We start from the raw sequence: 19,400 nt of genomic DNA, 5'->3' as shown, positions 1-19,400 counted from the left end.
CCTTAAAATGTCAGACCAGTGTCGTTCTGCCATCCCTGTCACCCTCTTTCAGGTTATCAGGCTGTTATGAGGCTCTGGATGGAGGCAACACAGCTGATGCCCTGGTAGACTTTACTGGTGGAGTCTCTGAACCTATTGACCTGACCGAAGGGGACTACATAGCTGATGAAGCCAAGCGAAACCTCCTCTTCGAGCGCGTGTTGAAGGTGCACAACCGGGGAGGCCTCATCAGCTGCTCCATCAAAGTAAGCAACATTGCCTGTATGGTCACAGTGTCACGGGAATAGGCATTTTAGGATGTAGTCATCTTACACGGTTGGAGACTTCTAAATTAGATCAGGTAGATGATGACCAAGGGTTCCTACTTCTGCCCATGAATGGCAAAGGGAGTCAAGCCTGGATGCCAATCCTCTTTATTCCTCAGTGCTATGTCCAAGAGCCCAGATTCATCCCACTAACTTTTAAATTTTAGGAGAGGATTCACTTCATAGGAAGGCATTTTAGTGTCTGCATGTGGACGTTTCTACCAATACTGGGTGCCAGACCTCCCATTATAACCAGTAGGATGAGCTTTATTGGTTGACAGTATGGTAGCTCAGAGACCTCATGCAGGAGATGAAGACTAGCACCTGAAATGGCATCTGAGACATTTTCCAAGGCAACTGACTCTCTCCCTGAGCATTGGTGCTCTCCTTTTCATCTCAGAGCAACCTGGAGGAAAATCTGAGCTGTCTTTTTTCCCAGTCCCTGCAAAGGTGGTCACATCCCCCTAGTACAAGCACTGTTTGTGTCCCCCTGCCCAGGCCACATCAGCAGCTGACATGGAGGCCCGCCTGGCCTGCGGGCTGGTGAAGGGCCACGCATACGCGGTGACGGACGTGCGGAAGGTCCGCCTGGGCCACGGCCTGCTGTCCTTCTTCAAGTCAGAGAAGCTGGACATGATCCGCATGCGTAACCCGTGGGGCGAGCGGGAGTGGAACGGCCCTTGGAGCGACACGTGAGTTAGGATGGGCAACAGCAGAACCTTTTATTTAGTGGGAAAAGCTGGGTTGGAGCAAGCCCTGAGGCATGAGACAATTTGGCTACATCCACACCCGTAGGATAACGTTGTATGGGCAGTTGTGTGATGCTGCGACCCATATCCTAAACCTACTGTTTCACTGGGAGAGGTTAATTCCTTGCCCTGGGGTCCCTGGAGGTCAGCAGGAGGGTAGCTGAGCTTGGCAGACCTTCTCATGAAGGTCCTGGTGGGTGTGTTGGTGAAACAGCCAGCACGTTCACACTAGTGAAGGATGATTCTAGCTCATCTTTACACTCCCAGTCTTGTTCCAGCAAAAATAACATGCAATAGAATCAACATCTGCCACCCTTGACTGCTGTGGTGTCTGCGGACAGGATAAAGAACCAAGGGCTGGGGTAACCATAGCTTTTGGCCAGAGTCCTTTTTGTTATCTTCGCTGATAGGGTTGTGGTCGGACTGACCAAACAAAATCTTGCTAAGCTGGATTCAGCTCCACTGGTCAGGAAGAAAGTTGAAGCTCCGAGCTATGCTGGAGGACTGGTTGCTTGGCTGGAGCTTTATACAGGCCTTGGCAGATCCTGCTGAGGCCAAGTAGCCTCTTGAATTCTTGTGTGTCCCCTTGCCCAGGGGGACAGTAATGGTCCTGTATTCTTCCCACAGCTCTGAGGAATGGCAGAAAGTAAGTAAAAGTGAGAGAGAGAAGATGGGGATGACAGTGGAAGACGACGGGGAGTTCTGGTGAGTCCCTCCTGAAGTTGTCAGCACGGGCCATGCCCACTGAGTCCTCCTACCCCATGAAGCATGTGAGTCATTTCCATCCATACAGCTATCCAGAGCAAACAGCCTTCCAAACCGTAGGATCTTTAGTGAAGCTTTCTCCTTGAGCCCATGGGTATTAGCTTTGGGTGGCCATGGTCGTTGCAAGCTGCTCTGTATCACACTGGGTCCAACCATTTCACCAGGGTACCGGGAACCTGTTATGAATGTGCTGAACTTAACAGCCTAATTTCAGTACAACGTGTACCCATGTGTGGAGGAAGGACTATTACTCCCCCTTCAAAACACAGAGCTCTATTGTTTAAACTGAGGAAGATACCTCACGTGCATGCATGGGGAAAGGTATCTCCATCTCTTTTGTTATTCATCAGCCATCAGAGGCTACCCACGCACAGTCTAACAGGTGATCAAGAAGCTCCTTGCAGTGTACTGCACAGGGGAATGAGGCACCATAACTCAGCTCTGTCCTTCCCTGACTTAGGATGACCTTCGAAGATTTCTGCAAATACTTCACGGACATCATCAAGTGCCGTCTCATCAACACGTCCTACCTGAGCATCCACAAGACCTGGGAGGAGGCAGTGCTACATGGGGCATGGACCAGAAACAATGACCCCTTGAAGAACCGTTGTGGAGGCTGTATCAACCACAAGGACACCTTTTTGCAGAACCCCCAAGTGAGTCATGGAGCAGAGGACCTTCTGGAGCCTTCACGTGTGCTTGCAAGTGTTTAAATCTCCTACATGGACCTAGAAGGCCAAAATGGCTACCAGATCTCTAGTAGACTGAACGTGGTCACAACCAGTCTCTGGCTGAGAGCCCTGGCACAGCATGACCAGCATCCAGACCACCTCTGTTAACCTTATCCCTCTTATGAGGGAGACTACATCCAAGTGCTTGGCGTCGAGTGTATTGGCATAAGCAAACAGCAAACTGTGCCACAGGGTAGCAGTGTTAGCTGGTGCCAGTTAAGCAGACATTTTGGAACCATTTCCAACAATTTGGATGTCTGGATGATCACATTCCTGTTCCTTTCCCCAAACCTTGGCACTGATAAATTGACCAATTTACCAAGACAGGTGTAGTCTATAGGGCCATTTCCTTCTAGCTTGGCCTTCAGAAAAAACCCTGCTCTGAAGTTTAACTGCTGGAATAAGCTCTTCTGTCCTGCTCTGAACTAGGATTCTTAGTAACATAAGACAAGGCCAGGTTGGCCGGGGCTCTGAGCAACCTGATCTGGTTGGAGATGTCCCTGCTCCTTGCAGGGGGGTTGGACTAGATGGCCTTTAAAGGTCCCTTCCAACCCAAACTATTCTATGATTCTGTGATTCTAAGTTCTTGTGAGTTCTTCATCTAACAAGCAAATGAAGTATGGTCTAGTCCATTGCAGGAGTTGTCATCAAGGATGTGAGAGAGTTGTTTCCTGCTTCCAGCTCCATATTAGCCTTCATCTTAGGTCTCTGTGAACCTAAATTCCTCCTTCCATGCCTTCTAGGAGGACTTATGGCAGTCTGCAAGGGGTAAAAGTCTCTGGTATGAGACTGCAGCTAGACTCCTTGGATTCTGCTGAACAATTCAAAGCTTAGATTTACCAGTCTTTTTCTAAGATGAGCCAAAAAGGTCTCTGTTTTGGCAAGATGATGTCAGTTCTCAAGAGGAGTGGGTATGGGCTCTCAATGCTCGTGCTGAAGCCAGGTTGTCCCCGCAGTATAAGGCAAGTGAGGAGAAGCTGAGGTTAACTCTGCTGTGCGTCCACCCCTACCCCTGCCCAGGGATCTTGTCTTAGCGGAAGTCAGCAGAAGTCATCCCTTACCTTCCTCTCTTTGCTTCTAGTATGTATTTGATGTGAAGAAGGCAGAAGATGAAGTGCTGATCTCCATCCAGCAGAAGCCAAAAAGGACCAGTCGCAAAGAGGGCAAAGGAGAGAACTTGGCCATAGGCTTTGATATCCATAAGGTAAACCATGGATCTTGCATGTTGGCCTGAATGCCAGAGTTAGTAGAACCATGTCCATGCTTGTTTTCCGTCCAGCTTGGGACTATTTTGCTGATTCTCTTAACGCCAGCTCTCCCAGCACTGTGGGTCAGTCCTTGCAGTCTGGCCTCCCAAGTTGGATACCAATACATTGTCACTCGGTGCTGTCCTGCTGACCATCCCACTGTGGTCTCTGCCCAGGTGGAGCTGAACAGGAACTACCGGATGCACACCCTGCAGCAGAAGGTGGCCAGCTCCATTTACATCAACTCCCGCAGCGTCTTCCTGAGGACAGACCTGAAGGAAGGCCGCTACGTCATCATCCCCACCACTTTTGACCCTGGCCATGTAGGCGAGTTCCTTCTCAGGATTTTCACAGATGTGCCTTCAGATTGCCGGTAAGGAGCAAGAGCAGTGATGGGGAGGAACTGGCTCTTTGGAGAGAGCCCTTTGCTTTAGATGTGTGGTTTTCCTGGTTGGAATTGGTCATAGCCTTGCCTAGAGCAAGTGTTTGGCTTCCTTTCAAGAGTGACCAAGAGGCAGGGCATCTTTACAGACATGCAGAGAAGCTCCCACTCTGCTTCTAAGCATGACATGGGAGAGCATCCCAAACCTAGGATAAGGAGATGGGAGTGGGGAGCAGAGTCTGACAGTAGCGTCCATCCTGCTAGAGCAAACTCTCCGGCCTGCCCATGGGGTAAGGCTGGGCACCTCTCAATATCATATGATTTTCCCTGCAGAGAACTGACGCTGGATGAGCCACCACACACCTGCTGGAGTGGGATGTGTGGTTACCCACAAGTGGTGTCCCAGATCCATGTCCTTGCCGCAGCCGGGCTCAAGAATCAGGATTCCCAAGGAGGTACTTGTGTTTCCTTGTCTGTTGTCTAGTCCTGGAGGCATTGGGAAGTGGTTGTTTCAGTGGCAAAAGGGGCAGGTGGTTTCATGAGGTGGGAGTTTACTGGAATTTGTTATGTCCTCAGATTTTTTTCAGTGAACAGGCTTGATTCAGACACCAGAGAAGGAGAAAGTCCATGGAGAATCAAACTTACTTCTTGCTATGGACATAATCTGGGAGCTGTTATATTTAAGCTGTTGTCTTAAGATACTTGGGAGATCCTCCCAAAACTTCCCCAGAGCCCTTAGCAGTGGTCCTTTAACAATCCAGGCTTTCATCCTGAGTATGAGCAGCTGTAGAAGTCAGGAATCATATTTAAAGGCTTTTTAGTAGGAAGGACAAAGAAATGGAACAGGCTGATGTGTTGGGCTAGTCTTTGCACTGGCGGCTGGATAAATATCTGTCAGTAGAGGGTAGGTCAATTTAGCTCATTTTGGAATTCCATGGAATGAGGATCTCTCCCTCTATTTCCTGTAAGTCCTACTCCACGCTTGGCTCCTAGGAGCCCTCTGAGATGACCTCAGCTACCACCAGCTCAGTGCAGTGTGTGTCCTTGGTCCTCTAAAGGTTCATTTTCATGGTCCTACCATGCTCTGATGCAATTTTGACATCCAACACTTTGCTTGCTTGAAAGACAACAGCCGTACCACGCCTCAGCATGTCCTGCAGCCACACACAAGCTCATGGCAGGAGCCCCATGTTCAGTCCTCCTGGGGCATCTGGACCAAAAAAACCCAGGGGTAATGATGACTTACACTGGAAGATTGTTGAAGGAGGGATGAAAGGCCTAGAGGTTGTGATGCCCTTCCACCATGGGAATGGAACAGATCCTACCCTTTCTTCCCTGTGTTCTGAGCCAAGATCATGTGTTGAATGCGGCAAGGTTTAGCCAGGTACCTCGAAGCCAAATTTAAAGTATAGAAATTGAAAACTTAAAATTTAAAAAAAATATAAATTAAAAATGTAATTTTTTTTTTTTCACCCAACCATTATTATCAGGGCTGTGTATCACTGGAGCCCTGAAAGTGATGAGCAGAATCCTTCCTTAGGGCAAAGACTAGCCCAATTTGCTTATTTATCACATACCACAAAGGGACTCCTCCTTTGTTTGGAGAGGTAATATTGCCCTAGGTAGATGCTTTTTCTTGAGTTACTCAAAATAGCTGAGCATCTCCCAGTCCAGGCCTTTCCCACTACTTTGGAAATAGTGATTTACAGACGGGAATTTGGCTCCAGCTGATGGAATATGAGGATTTAATGGGACATCCCAAAAGGCAAGGCTAGTTTGGAAAAACAGCTGTGAAATCCAGCAGCTGTGTCTCAGCAGGGGAGCCAGGTCCTTGCAAACAGAAAGCTAGCAAGGAGGTAGTCTGGCAGTCAAAGATGTGGTTCTGAAATCCCTGGCCCTCAGAAGGGGATGGCTTGTTCCTTCTCGTTTCCACATTTCCCTTGGACGAGAAAACTCGTCCACCTGGTCTGTGTTTCCATCATAGCCACTAAAGCTCATGGTAAGAAAATGCATTCTGGTGGTTAAATTTCCACAGCAATAGCTCATTCTCTACTGAAATTCCCCAAACAAGCACTTGTTTCATAAGGGGAAAATGTTCACTAGTGAGGGATTCTTTCCCTCTCCTGGAAGCTCAAGTATCGTCCAGCTGTGGGCTGGTAGTCTCTGGACTTGGTAGCTTTACTCTCCATCTTTGTGGCCTACTTGTTCCCCGTGACTGTCTTGTTCCAGCTGGGATATTGCAATAACTTTCCTTTCCCACTTTCTCCTCCAGTTCACACTCATTTCCCCTGGTTGCCCCTCAATGCCCAATCTTTCTCTTCTCCACATCGCTCACTACCACTAATGATCCTTTTTGGCATTTTTATCTTCTCCCTGAGTTCTTGCCCATAGCAAATACTATGAGAACCATCTTCGCCTCTTTAAGAACCTTTTAAACATATTTCCATCCTAAACATATTTCCATCCTCCCCGTTCGTTGGTTGCTCACCAAACCTTCCCAGTGCCCAAATGGTCTCATTTTTGGATCTCATAAACTAGCACATCTCGACACTTAATTTTGGCTCGGCATTGTGCCATTTCTCACCACCTGGACCACCCAGCATTTTTCTTACTCCAACATTAGTTGTGACACTGACAGCCCCAGCAGTGTTTGAGTCTCACTAAGTCTAGGAGGACGACGTGCCGATGATTTGTGTGTGGTGGTGTCTGCTGAGGTAGCAAGTTATCAACATAAAGTAAACCCAAGGTTAGCCTGGCTTGGAAGTATATGAGCTGCCGTGGAAGCAAGTGGGTTTTTGCAGCTTGAAGGCCTTTGCCTTCTTGGTGTTCCCTTGCGTGAAACAACCTCCATGAGCCTGTTTCTCTTCTCCATGGCTTTATTTCTGCCTGCCTTCAGCAGAGCAAATCCTGAAAGCGGAGTTGAGCAGGGCAGAGTGTTCCACAAAAGATTTATCCCAAAGGTCAAGAAGATTTGGAGCAATGAATGAGTGTTTATGTAGAATATGAGGTCAAGGAATAGTCAGCCATTTCATAGCAGTCCATCACCGCCTGCTGCCCAGGGACAATGTCACGTAACAGGAGTAAGCCTAAGCCCAACAGTTGAGCTTCATGGACATCATCTGGGGTGTGAGGAGCTCTTTGGCAGATATCCATCTCCTCTGGTGCAATATGGAGGAAAACTGCTGCGTGATGCTCCTGGAAAAGGGCTCTGAGGACTTACAGAAGCTACAACAAAGCAAAATTTCCCTTTTCTCTCCCCAGGAGCTGACCCTTATGTGATCATAAAGTGTGAAGGGCAAAAGGTTCGCTCTCCAGTAAAGAAGAACACAGTGTCTCCAGAATTTGACGTGAAAGGTCTCTTCTACCGCAAGAAGCCAGGACAACCCATCATTGTTCAGGTACTCAGCAGGCGAGCAGTGAGCCGATGTATGGAGACCCTCTCTCACCTGGCCCCCCACACCCTGGGGCCCTGCCCTCTCCTCACACTGTCCACAGTGGGTCTGTTCCCCAAGGCTGAGCATCATCAGTTCATGCAGCTCGACCTCTCACCACCGTTGTTGAGCCATGGCATCTGGTGAATGCATGTCCTTCACCACACACCCCGACCACCTCCACAGCTCCAGCTCAGAGCAGGTCCCCAATAACCCCTTCGTGAAGGTTGGCAGCATCCCTCAAGGAGCTGCCCTCATGTCTGTTTTGTTTCCCCAGATCTGGAATCACAACATAATAAGCGATGAGTTCATGGGTCAAGTGGCGCTCACAGGAGATCCCAGCGACCGGCAGTCGGTGCACACGCTGCACCTCCAGGACAAGGGGAACAGGAGATCGAATGATCTCTCCGGAACCATCGCTGTGAGGCTGCTCAGCAGTAACATACTCACCAACGTCTAAGTACTCAAGGACTTTTCTTCTGGTGCCACATACGTGTATATAAACATGCACACATACGTATATATATACATATATACACACAGAGCCTACCTGCCATCTGCAAAGTGTTCATGAACTATGCATGCATTCCACTCAAAGGAGCCAATCTTGTGTTTTCAATGTTAAAAAAATGGTGCCTTTTTGGGGAACCGCAACGATCCTTCGGCTGGCGTCCTCTGCAGCCCCCATGGTCGCCGTGTGCCCTGTGGGATCGCGGCGAGCACGCTGTGTGTCCCGATAGCCAGAGCACGACGGCCTGGTGCTGTTTGTTTACACAGGCTGGCACACACGTGCAACCATGCACACGCGTGGCCACCACGGTCCCACCAGCCGCTTCAATGCATCTTCGATGTGTCTGCTTGGTTTTAGAGTAGCGTGTGTGGAATCGTCTCCCGTGAAACAGCCATTTAATCGCTTCTCTGTGGAGGCACCTCAGCAAAGGAGAAGTGGAAAAATAGATTGGGGCCTTTGGGATGTTTTCTAGGTATGGGTTTGCAACTGGAAGGAAAATGCACCAAGGCAGTCCCAAATCCAAAATCCACAGGGCAACAAGACTAAAGGCTCCATCATTTTAGGGACAAGCTGTCTCTTCCCAAGTCTTGTTCAACCCCATGCAACTCTGAAGGATACAAAGACGCCAACCACCATGGTGGGACAACTGTTCTCTGGGGTCAAGTTTTTGAATCAGTCTGGACTCAGCTCCTGCGTGTGCCTCTCGAGCTGCCATGGTGCCTGCTGTCTCCATGTCTTCATGCAGTCCCCATCCCAAGAGCTCACCCCGGTAGCTGGGGTGGGTTGTCTGCTGGGGCCGTTCAGTGTTTAGAGAAGAGGAGATCAATTCCTCTGAAGGCCAAAGTGTCAGGTCCAAGGGATGGGGAGCTTTGCTCAGTGGGCTCCATCTTTACTACTGCGTACAGTGCATCATTTCTCAGTGCCTCGCTTTCCCAAATTCTTTTCAAAAATAGTGGGATTTTAGCTTGTGTTAGAGGAGAGAAGAGGAGCACTACTCCCAGTGCAGCCTGAAAATGCTGGGGATATTTAATTCATACCAGTGCCCATCTCTCACCTTTAATTTCCAGTCTACTGGCCCGGAGGATGAGTTGCACAGTGCTAGAGCCAGTCTCACAAGCACAACCCAAATACATCCCTGGGGCCATGTCTAGGACCATGCTCTGCTCCTGTTTGCCATGAAGACTGAGTTTATCTCCCTTACTCCACTGGGTGGCAGAATCCAGCTTCTTATAAACGATAGAATCGGAATGGTTTGGGTTGGAAGGGACCTTTAAAGGTCATCTAGTCCAACCCTCCTGCAAGGAGCAGGGACACCATCCCAGATAAGCCAAACAACCAACCCTTGTCTGGCCTTTCAGCAACTGATCAGGGCAGGTTTCAAAGCATTTTTTTCCTCCTGTTGTTTAGGTTGGTTTTTTTTATTCATGTGCCTTTAAAAATGAGACAAGTTAAGGAATTTTTCTGTGGCCCACAGGATGCTCTTTCCAGGTCCCAATTATTCCTGACTTGCACTGAGCACCCTCCAACTCCTGGTGCCATCACTGGGACCTGGGACCATCTCACAGAATTGTCTCAAATGCTCCTACTTTGGTAAAGTGTCATTCTGACCCCAAGATCAGAGCAAATCCTTGAATTTTGGCAGAGCAATTCAGAGATATTTTTATTTTATTCTGGTTTTGTTCATGGGACTCACTGCTGAAAATAAATGGAAGCATCATTGTGAGGCCAGAAGGTACGATTCAGGTCTCGGGAGATCTCACAGGCTCGTGTTCAAAGTGGTATGTGACAGGGACGGTGATGCCCAAAGATACCTCATTTCACAGGGAGAAGAGCTATTTTGCTAAGGGAGAACATCACAGGAGCTTTGCACCATCACCATCGGATGGGGGTGGCCAGCCTGCCTGCATTAGCCTTGTTTTCTCAGGAAATGAGGCTACTGATAGCTTCAGCAAACGAGAGCTGTTTGGCCAGGGGTGCCCTGACATGTGCCACCTGCATCGTGATTCCCCAAGGAATGGCGCTGAAATTTGCCGAGGAGTAGCGGTGCCCCGGTACCCACAGGCAGCCTCCTTCCTTCCTACTTGAGTGAATCAAGCCATAATGAGAGGAAAGGCAGCTTTTTAATAGCTTCTTCTTCAAAAGGAAATAATCATACTGTATCAGGACCAAAATGTCTTAATATTAGTAATATTTGTCTTTTTTTTTTAAGACTTTCAAGAAGTGAAAGCAGAAGCCTTCTTCCCCTTACATTTCCAATGGAACAACAAAAATTACATTTGTTTGGGGCATTTTTTGTGTCTTTTGTTTGTAGAGCAGATGGGAGAGGGCATTATTAAAATGCCATTCCTAATGTAGATGACGTTCCTTTTTGAATGAAGTAAACAGAAATATTCAGGATTGGTTTTTTTGTCTGAGAGGAGGACAGGTCTGATAAACACTTTCCAGTGCCCTCCAGGTCATGTAGGACATGTCTCTGATTTTTTTTTTTCATTTCTTTTGTTAATCATTTCAATGGTTGCAAGTTACACTCTGTGAAATCCATTTCTTTTTGACGTCTACGTGTTAAAACAGGCTGTGATTTGTCTTCATCTCCGAAGGCACCAACGTGTCGTGCTGCACAAGATCAGAGAGTGGTCCAAACAGAAAGCCAACGTTTGTACAGCTGTAAACCTCCTATAAATAAATTGTGTATATTTTATTCAGACTCCCTGCCTTTAAACTGCTGTGTTCTTCCAGAATGCTTTTGATGGGCACAAGGTGGCTCTGCAGAGCCTTTTTGATTTGCTTGATTCACTAAACTCCATTCAAATTCTTTTCGCTGCGGACTTTGAGACTGAGGCAAGGCAATCTGCATGAAGGTTTCGCGCAAGGTTACACACACGTTCACTGGGAAAAGGGTAACTTCCTCCAGCTATAAAACATTTGCATCCTGTGCCTCAGAGTCACCACAACGCAGGGAACCTGGGTTTTTTGAGCCTCACTTGACTTGGAAAAAGCTCTGCAGATTGCTAAAAAAAAAAACACCCCAATTTATGGACAAAGCAGCAGAAGGATGTGATTTTTGGATGGCTTTCCCTCAAAGAACAAACCTGCAAATTGTGTATTGGGAGCAGTCAAAATCATTCCAGGCCAGGTTGGACGGGGCTCTGAGCAATTTGATCTGGTTGGAGATGTCCCTGCTCCTTGCAGGGGAGGTGGACAGGATGGGCTTTAAAGGCCCCTTCCAACCCAAACTATTCCATGCTTCTATGATTCTATAACCGAAAAGTCTGTCCCTGCCCATGGGAGTCTCCAGCCTTGCTGCTGTAAGACACGATCCCAAAGTGCTGACACTGGGATCTTGCTCCCATCTCAGATTCCAGCTCCATCACCTGCCTGTGCTTGAGGTCTTTGTAGAATGGAGGAGCTGTGCCCTTCTGCAACCCACCTTCAAGAGCTTGGAGCAGGCATCTGGGAAAATACCTTTTTATTGTGAGGTGGGGGCACCCATCCAGGTCCTCCTGCTCCTAGGATCATCCCCTGGGACAAAGTGTGTCACCAAACCCTAGACACAGAAAGGAGCATCCTACTCCTCTGCCTCCATCACTGAAACAGCTTGCAAGGATCATTCTTCAGGGGAAAGCCTCACAAACATCTCAACCTCACGAACATCTCAACCTCACAAACATCCCAATACTCTCCTGGAGGATGTCCTGAGCAGTAGACATGCCTGAGCACCTACGGGGCTGTGATACTTGGTGCTGGATGTAGCACAAGAGCTCTGGTGTAGACCAGGTGGCCTTACCAAGTCTTGCTTTGTGCACATTCCAAAAAAAAAGGTCTGTGCAAGCCTGGATAGGCCACAAATCATCCTGTAGGCACAGAGGTCATGTTTCTCCACCAGCATCCATATCTCAGTTTCTCTGGTAGCAGGGCGATAGACTTGAAAGTGGAGGTTGCTTTGCAACCCTATGTGTCCCTGTGCTGGTGGTGCACACCGCCGTGTGCACTGGCAACGTGGGCAGGGATGCTGGAATTGGTGTGGGACACCAGCACATCAGTGTGGAGCTGTAGGCAGCTTGTGCATGTTTGGAGACCAGCAGCAGGTAGTAGAGTGGCGCGCAGCTCCAGGCAGGATCCAGCCCAGGCTCCCCACGGGTGCTGCAGCATCTACTTATCCCCCCAGCACTGCCATCTGCCAAGGATTTCTGCTCACTAATGTTAAATTAACTAAAACAACACTTCAGAGACTCCTTTTGACCTGCAAGAGCATCTTCATGGAGGGACAACCACGGTTGCAAGATGATGCTGGAATATTTGGCATTGGGTTCCCTACAGCCTGCAGCTTCCCACCCTGATGCCTATATACCTTCCCTCCCCATATGGATATGAGCCTCAAAAATCTCAAAAGAACCAGGGATTCCTAGCAAGAAAGGCTATGGGAGGTAGCAGGGCTTTCAGCAAGGAGATGGGTTCGTTGCCGGTCCCTCAGAGCTGCTCAGGTGCTACCACATCCTTGGCCAACGTTCCAGGTATTAAATATGCAGGGATTAGCCCATGACCCACAGCCATGAGAGGCTGTGCTGAGCAGTTCTCCAAAGGCTCCCTGTGCTCTTCAAATCCCACCTCCAAACCCAGCAACGCAGGTAAGAGGAGCACGTCCAGCCCTGTGTCCCTGGCAGAGCCTGCCTTGCTGCCTTCCCACACACCCATGGGACGTGCTGGGCAGAAAAACAAAGGCTGCCCCAGGCTGGACCCTTTCCAGGCTCGTTGGACATGGTCCAGAGCAAAGGAATTGCTGGGCACAGCCAATATCTGCCCTCGCATCCACACAAACCACATTGGCACAGTGAGAAGGGCTGGAGTGAAACCAGGCATGGCCCCAGGTGGTCATAAATCATCTCTCTTGGGCTTGAAGTCAACTGAGTCCACAAGAGGTTCCCACGAGAGGGCTGGGTGGCCGCAGGGAGTTTCTAAGGGCCGGGGAAGGGACAAGGTGGCCATGATGTGATTTCTCCCATGTTTGAGCAGAGTTTGGAGGAAGGAGGCTCCCTCTCATCACTCCTTACTTCTGTAGTATCACCAAAAATATTCAGCCATCCTGGTCCCCAGGAGGGCTCCAGGTCTCCTCGTTCTTAGAATGCTTGGAATCACCTTGTGAGTTAATGCCAAAAAAAAAAAAAAAGGTGTGTTTTGTACCGTTCACCAGCTAATATGCACACTTCATACTGCAGTCAGAAACCCTGGCGACGTTTCACAGCACAACTAAAAGCCAGCCGCACCTTTCTTGGCAGGAAGGAGAAAAGACACCAGGCAAGATTTGGGCAGGGAGTCACCAGGTCAGAGTTAAGCTTCTAGGCGAAAACTCAGCTTCTGAGCTTCCTCAAGCATTTTTGTCTCCCTGTTTTTTAATTTGTAGACGCAGGCTGGTGTATTCGAACCAGAACGCCTGTCAGCTCCTGGCCCCATCGCACAGGACCCTCGGCATGGTCCCTTGCACACCCCTGAGACCTCTTTGCACGGGGAAGGGGGATCGTCCCAGCCATCCCTTTGCCCAAGACTTAAATCTCAGCAGGGCTCTTCATGGGTGCCACGGTCTGGGGCAGACCCCAGGGATGCAGAAGGGAGCATCTTTGGGGTGCGGGGCCACTTGGGGAGAGCGGGGCTTGCGGTGTCCCTGGGTTAGAGGTCTCACACACTCACAGTCACGCACACCCACACCCACGCACACCCCAGGGGCTGGCTGTATCCCGGCTCCTCCCCTGCTAAGAGGCTCAGCAACGGGCAGGGCGGGCGCTGCCCTCGCTCGGTACCGGAGGCAGCGCGGCTCCGCGCCGAGCATCGGCGCCCGTTCCCCGGCCCCCCCAGCCCCGGCCATGCCCCGCTGAGGTAAGGCGGAGGGGGTTGTTGGGGGACGTGGGGTGGCAAACCACACCCGGGAGGGACCAGCCTGAAGGCTGGGGATGCTCCGCATGAGGTGCGGTGGGGGTGCGATAAGGATGCGATGGGGTGAGGGGTGTTGCGATGGGGTGGGATGGGATGGAGCGCGCTCGGCACGGCAGCGAACCTGCTCCAGAGCTCGGATGAAACCTGGGGAAAGGGGGCTGGGCTCGATGGAAGGGAGACAACGCGACCGCAGACCTGCCGGGAATGCCCAGCAGCCCCGATGCAGCTCGGCTCCTGCAGCAGGGATTAGAGCCTCGGTAATTTCTAGCCGCTGCTTAATTTAGCTTGGGTCACCTAGCAGCGAGCTGGGGTGTGGGGTGGGGGTGATATCCCTCCCGTGCTGCAGCATGCAATCCCCCACCCCTTTGCTCCACAGCTCTTTCATCTTCTGGGATAGGTCTGGAGGTGCTCAGGGATGGGGAGAGGCTCTTGGGGATGTGCCCGCTGCATGGACTGGCATGGACTGGCTGTCTCCCCAGCCAGGTGTCTCCCCAGCCTCATCGGTCCCGGGGCCATCTCACCCTCTCCCTGCTCTGATCCAGCTCCAGATGCACCACCCAGGTGGTTAACGCTCAACCAGCTCTTCAGAGAGCAGAAGGAATTTCCCCTGGTTGCAGCATAGCACAGCTTGCGTCCAGGCTGTGTTTTGGTGACGTGTCCCCTGGGTCACACCGGTACTGATAAGCAATGCCCAGGACATTCCCGGGGTGTTTACATTGTTAGGACCATCCCTTGACAGAGACCGAGACCCAGCATGGGACAGATGATTCCCACAAAGCAGTTTGCATTTTGCTGCCCAGTTTGGGAGCACAGTGTTTATGCGTGTGGGCTGTGCTGGACCAGCTGAGCACCGCACCAAAGAACAGACCCAGGCTTTCCTAGGACAGTTACATTCATTATATCCTAACGAGGGTGGAACTAGCATCTCTTGGCATCTCTGGGAAGATGGAGGTCTACAGTGGAGGACTTGGCTTGTAGGCAACATGGAGGGAGAGTTTGGAAGGCAACAGGCCAGTGGGTTTAAGATTGCCTGGTTGCCCCTGGCTGCTAAATCCCCCTCTGCAGAAGGAGCTGGCAGGAGCTGGAGGTGGTCTTCCTACAGTCCCAGGCTGTTGTTTTGGTGTGAGAGCGCTTGTCTCCATAGGCCAGGCAAAAGGATGTCCAAGAACCAACCCCATGGGGTTAACCTGTGCTTTGCATCACAATATCGAGGACACTTCTGTTGCAAGCTGACTCCTCTCCTCTCCTTCTCCACTGTATGATGCTACTTCTCTTGTCTGTCTTCCCATGAGGTGACGGACCGCAAGGTCCCAGCATTGGTGATGTGAAGCTGTGGGATGGTTTTGCAGCTTTGTCAAAGCTTCAGACAAAACCTGCATACCTTGTGAGACCCTGTGCAAGTCTCTCCCCTACCCTGTGTCTAAACTGTCCCAGGGACAGCAGAAGAGGGACAAATGAGGGAAAAACAACCCAGGAAAACAAGGGGGAAAACCCTCCTGTTGGTTGATAGTCAAAATTGTTTTCACTCATGGCTTTGCAATCTCTGAGCTCTACCAATTTCCAGATAGGTTTAGTGTTTAAAGTCGCGGTGATGGGCTGGTGACAAACTGTCTTTCTTTTCTGCCTGATCTCCTTGAAAGCTTTGTGCTTCTGTAAAACCAACACGTAGGGCCAAAGTCTCTTCTTGGGCTTTTTTTGGGGTGAGACTGGAGTAACTTCATGAAGTTACAGTATCTCCCCACATTTATCAGATCTGAATCCAATCCAGGGATGAACCTCTTTGCCAAGGCAATATTATTTCTAAGTCATTTCCCCTTCTCAGAGCAGTCGATTCATCTCGCTCACTATTAAGTTTCCACGGACCCGGGGCTGCTGTACAGTGTTTCTGTCTTACGCTTGCTAACTTGTGACTTCGCAATCCTTGGGTTGCCATGGAAAGGATTATGCTGTGATTAATGAAGGCATTGTCAGCTCGTGGGGTTTTTTTTCAAAGCCTTTCCTGGAGCTGCGGAGAACGGCTTCCAAGCCCGGCAGAAAGGGGCTGACGGGAGAGGTGGCTTCAGGCACTCTCACTCCTGGGATAGTTTTGGTTGTCCGCACTGACACCTCCTCACCAGAAGAGAAATGAGGACTTTTATTGTTCACTTGGGGCAGAGCCAGAGGTTTCTTGCTCCCGAAGCGGAGCTGGGGTGAGTGTCACTGCACCAGGGGGCCGGCAGGATGCAGAGGCAGCGTGTCGGAGAGCTTTGCACCATGAAACGCTCCTCTCTGCTAGGCAACGTGCAAGGAGAACCTGATATGGGATGAGCTGTTGTGTTTGTGATGGTCTGGTCCCCCAGCTGAGCTGCGATGTAGAGCCAGGAAGCTTCTCAGGACAGGACTGCCCCAGCAGCATCCGTGCTTATCTTGTCCATCCATCCCCAAACCCCGGAGCTGTGCACAGAGCCCCTACTCTGAAAAGCTCTTGCAGTCAGGATACTAGATGACTAGAAGACCTCTAAAGGTCCCTTCCAACCCTCACTATTCTACAATTCTATGATTCTGTGATTCTATACTGGGAGAGACCAGAGTGTGGTTGTTCCCACTTCGCGAAGGGAGTGCAATGTGTGGAAATCCAACGCAAACCAGTCATTTGAAGTAGACTGAGTGCCAAAGAAATATACAAAAGTTCAAAATCCAAAGCAAAAAATCTCTGAGGATCTGTTGGCACCATTGGCTGAGTCCTCCCCAGACATACCCAGCTAGGTACCAACTCCCACCTCAGCCCAGCTGGGCTCCAAAAACTGAGTGCTTGACCCCACTGGCAGCCTCAGAGCAATTGCAGAAAATGATCGAGCTCTTCCTGGACCTCAGTCCTAGCAAGTTCGTTCTGAAGCATGTTGGTTCAGCTGCTGCCATTCCCTTTCCTGCATTTAACCTGGTGCAGTGACCCAGCGTTTGCCTCGGGTGCAGATGACCGGAATACAGTTTCCACATGCATGAAAGGAGTTAAAACTTACGTGTTAGCTTGGTTACAGACTTACAGGCTGCCTTGGGTGGAGGTTTCCACTGCTGTTGCTGCTGCACAGGCAGCTTGGCCTCCAACTTGGAGATGCAGAGGAAGGAAATCTTGCAAGGGGACATAGCTGAGGTTATGCTGAGTGTTGGAGAACTGAGCCTCTGTGAATTGTGGTCTTGCCATAAGCATGAGTTGTCTTCTCTTCCCATCTGACATGGGGTTGTACGGTGGGAGCTGTGCTGAGACGGGGCTTCACCCCGGGAGACACAGCCACTCGCTGCCGCAGTTCCTGACTTTGGAAATGGCAAGGTAAATCTGGGATCACCACAGGGCTGGAGAGAGGGTGGGCACAACGTGAAGGTTGGCAAAGGAGGATAAACAGAAAATGGGAGGTACCTACAGCGCCTGGATGACAGCAGCTGTCGTCTCTTGGGACCAAGCCCTTGTGTGTTCCCCAGGGTATCTGTCGTTGTCCAGAGAGAACGTTTCTCTCCTTTATTGACTTATCTCATTTCAAGTAATCCAAAACAAAAAAGGCAAATGAGATGAAAGGAGAGGAACATCATTGCACCTCTGTGAGTCGCTGGCATGCTTCTAACTGGAATACTGTGGTCCCACCATCCCAAAAATGATGTAGGTCAGCTGGGGTGGATTCAGAGAAAGGAAGGATGGTCAGAGGTCTGGAAGAGCTTCTACATGAGGAAGGATTGTTTACACAAAGATTACAGGCTGGAAAAGAGATGGGAGGAAGATATGTTGTAGATCCTGGGAGATCATGCTTGCGTTGTGAAGGCAAAAGGAAGACTTTCCTTAATTTTCCTTTGCAATATAAAAATTAGGGAGCATCAAATAAAGCTGACAGAGACCAAGTTCAAAGCAGAAAAGAGTTCACACAACCTGGCATCATGGTACTCCTTACTGCAGGACCCTGTAGATCCTAAAAGTACGGAAGGGTTAAAAAAGCACCTGGGCAAAGTTGTTGAGAAAAAGCTTCTCAAAAGCTGTAAAATACATATATTAAAGACAAAGGATACCTTTCTTTTTCTCTAGAAGTTCTTGAGCTGCAAATTTTTAGTGTCTGGGGGAGTTTTACAGAGTAGTGCCACTAAATCTTCACTCTGCCTTTATACAGCTCCCTAAGCATCCTCTGTTGTCCAGTGTCAGAGAAATACAATAGGTGGGGAGCCCACAAGATGGATCCAGGATGGGCTTCTTTATGACGAGCTCATGAGCTCATGCTTCCACTCACAGGACGTGCTCATGCCCTGATATCCCCCTTGAAACAATTCTTCTGAGATATTTGCCTCGCTGCACTTAGTTGTCTTGGAGAAGATGAGGTGTCAGGCTCCTCGCTCTAGTAGCAGTGCCATATATCGGGTGGGTTGAGGAAAATAAAGCCCGTTCTGTTCCTTTTTTGTTGAAAATACTTTCATGCTGGCAAATGTAGAGAGGAGCTCAATGGGATTGTTTTCAGGTTCTATATCTGATCTCTTGAGGCCGTTAAGTAATGCCCATGAAGCTGGTGGTCAGCTCAATCACTGCTAGAAAGGGCAGAGTTTGTGGGCAGTTTCCTGTGAACATCAGAGCAGACCCATGTTGTCGTTAGCCTGAGGTTTGGCTTGCAAGTCAACAAGTTGGTTTCCCGGTGGGTGTTGGTGTGGGGGAGTTTGAATCCATGCCGATGAGAGAGGCTGGGAGAAGAAAATGCTTTGCCTCCCAGTGGCACTGAGTTCTCAGTATGGGCAAAGTTCCCACTGAGCTCACGTGGGACCAAAGAGCTTCACCATAACAGTGAGGCTGAAAGGTCCCACAAACCGTAACACCTCCCCTCATCAGAGATAGGGTCCCCTCACCTGGCTGAGGCCATCAGGAGGACATGCAGACGTCCTTCACGAGGACATAGGGGTACAGAAAGTGCACACTGCAGTGAGTCGGAAGGAGCCCTGCAAGCCTAGTCAGAGCGCATCAAACCTTCGCCTCCTGCGTCCGAGCCTTTGGGTGTTTTCCAGCATCAGTGGTGGCTGCCATCACACTGTGTTGCCTGGACTATTTCTGTCCTGCTTCCTCTCATCCCTTGGCTTTGCTGGATCAGTGCCACCAAGGCCGCCAGATTTACCCTAGGCTGAGATGAACTCCAGAAACCACACACACAAACACTGGGTTTGTCGAGGGCCAGGAAGATGATGAGAGGGCTGGAGCAGCTCTGCTGTGAGGCCAGGCTGAGAGAGCTGGGGCTGTTCAGCCTGGAGAAGAGGAGGCTCCGGGGAGACCTGATAGCGGCCTCCCCGTGCCTAAAGGGAGCTGCAGGAAAGGTGGGGAGAGACTCTTCAGCAGGGCCTGTTGTGACAGGACAAGG

At 50.0% G+C, this 19,400-nt stretch overlaps 2 protein-coding genes across 2 annotated transcripts in view; both read left to right on the top strand.

The window, feature by feature from the left end:
• Nucleotides 1-10,825, top strand: part of CAPN5 (calpain 5) — a 50,839-nt gene extending 40,014 nt beyond the window's left edge. Inside the window, exons 5-13 of the mRNA XM_086739723.1 lie at nt 53-245; nt 804-997; nt 1,682-1,759; nt 2,280-2,475; nt 3,632-3,754; nt 3,974-4,170; nt 4,513-4,634; nt 7,441-7,577; nt 7,888-10,825. Coding sequence (XP_086595849.1) covers nt 53-245; nt 804-997; nt 1,682-1,759; nt 2,280-2,475; nt 3,632-3,754; nt 3,974-4,170; nt 4,513-4,634; nt 7,441-7,577; nt 7,888-8,070 — 1,423 coding nt within the window. The 3' untranslated portion in view covers nt 8,071-10,825. The remainder of the gene's footprint in view (nt 1-52; nt 246-803; nt 998-1,681; nt 1,760-2,279; nt 2,476-3,631; nt 3,755-3,973; nt 4,171-4,512; nt 4,635-7,440; nt 7,578-7,887) is intronic.
• Nucleotides 10,826-13,891: 3,066 nt separating this feature from the next.
• Nucleotides 13,892-19,400, top strand: part of MYO7A (myosin VIIA) — a 104,432-nt gene continuing 98,923 nt past the window's right edge. Inside the window, exon 1 of the mRNA XM_086743081.1 lies at nt 13,892-13,989. The gene's annotated coding sequence lies outside the window, so the exon portion shown is untranslated. The remainder of the gene's footprint in view (nt 13,990-19,400) is intronic.

The sequence above is a fragment of the Chlamydotis macqueenii genome, chromosome 1 (genome assembly GCF_036417535.1).
Source record: "Chlamydotis macqueenii isolate bChlMac1 chromosome 1, bChlMac1.mat, whole genome shotgun sequence".
Classification (NCBI taxonomy): Eukaryota; Metazoa; Chordata; class Aves; order Otidiformes; family Otididae; genus Chlamydotis; species Chlamydotis macqueenii.
The sequence above is the reverse complement of the archived record's forward strand: the minus strand, read 5'-3'. Positions and strand labels throughout refer to the sequence as shown.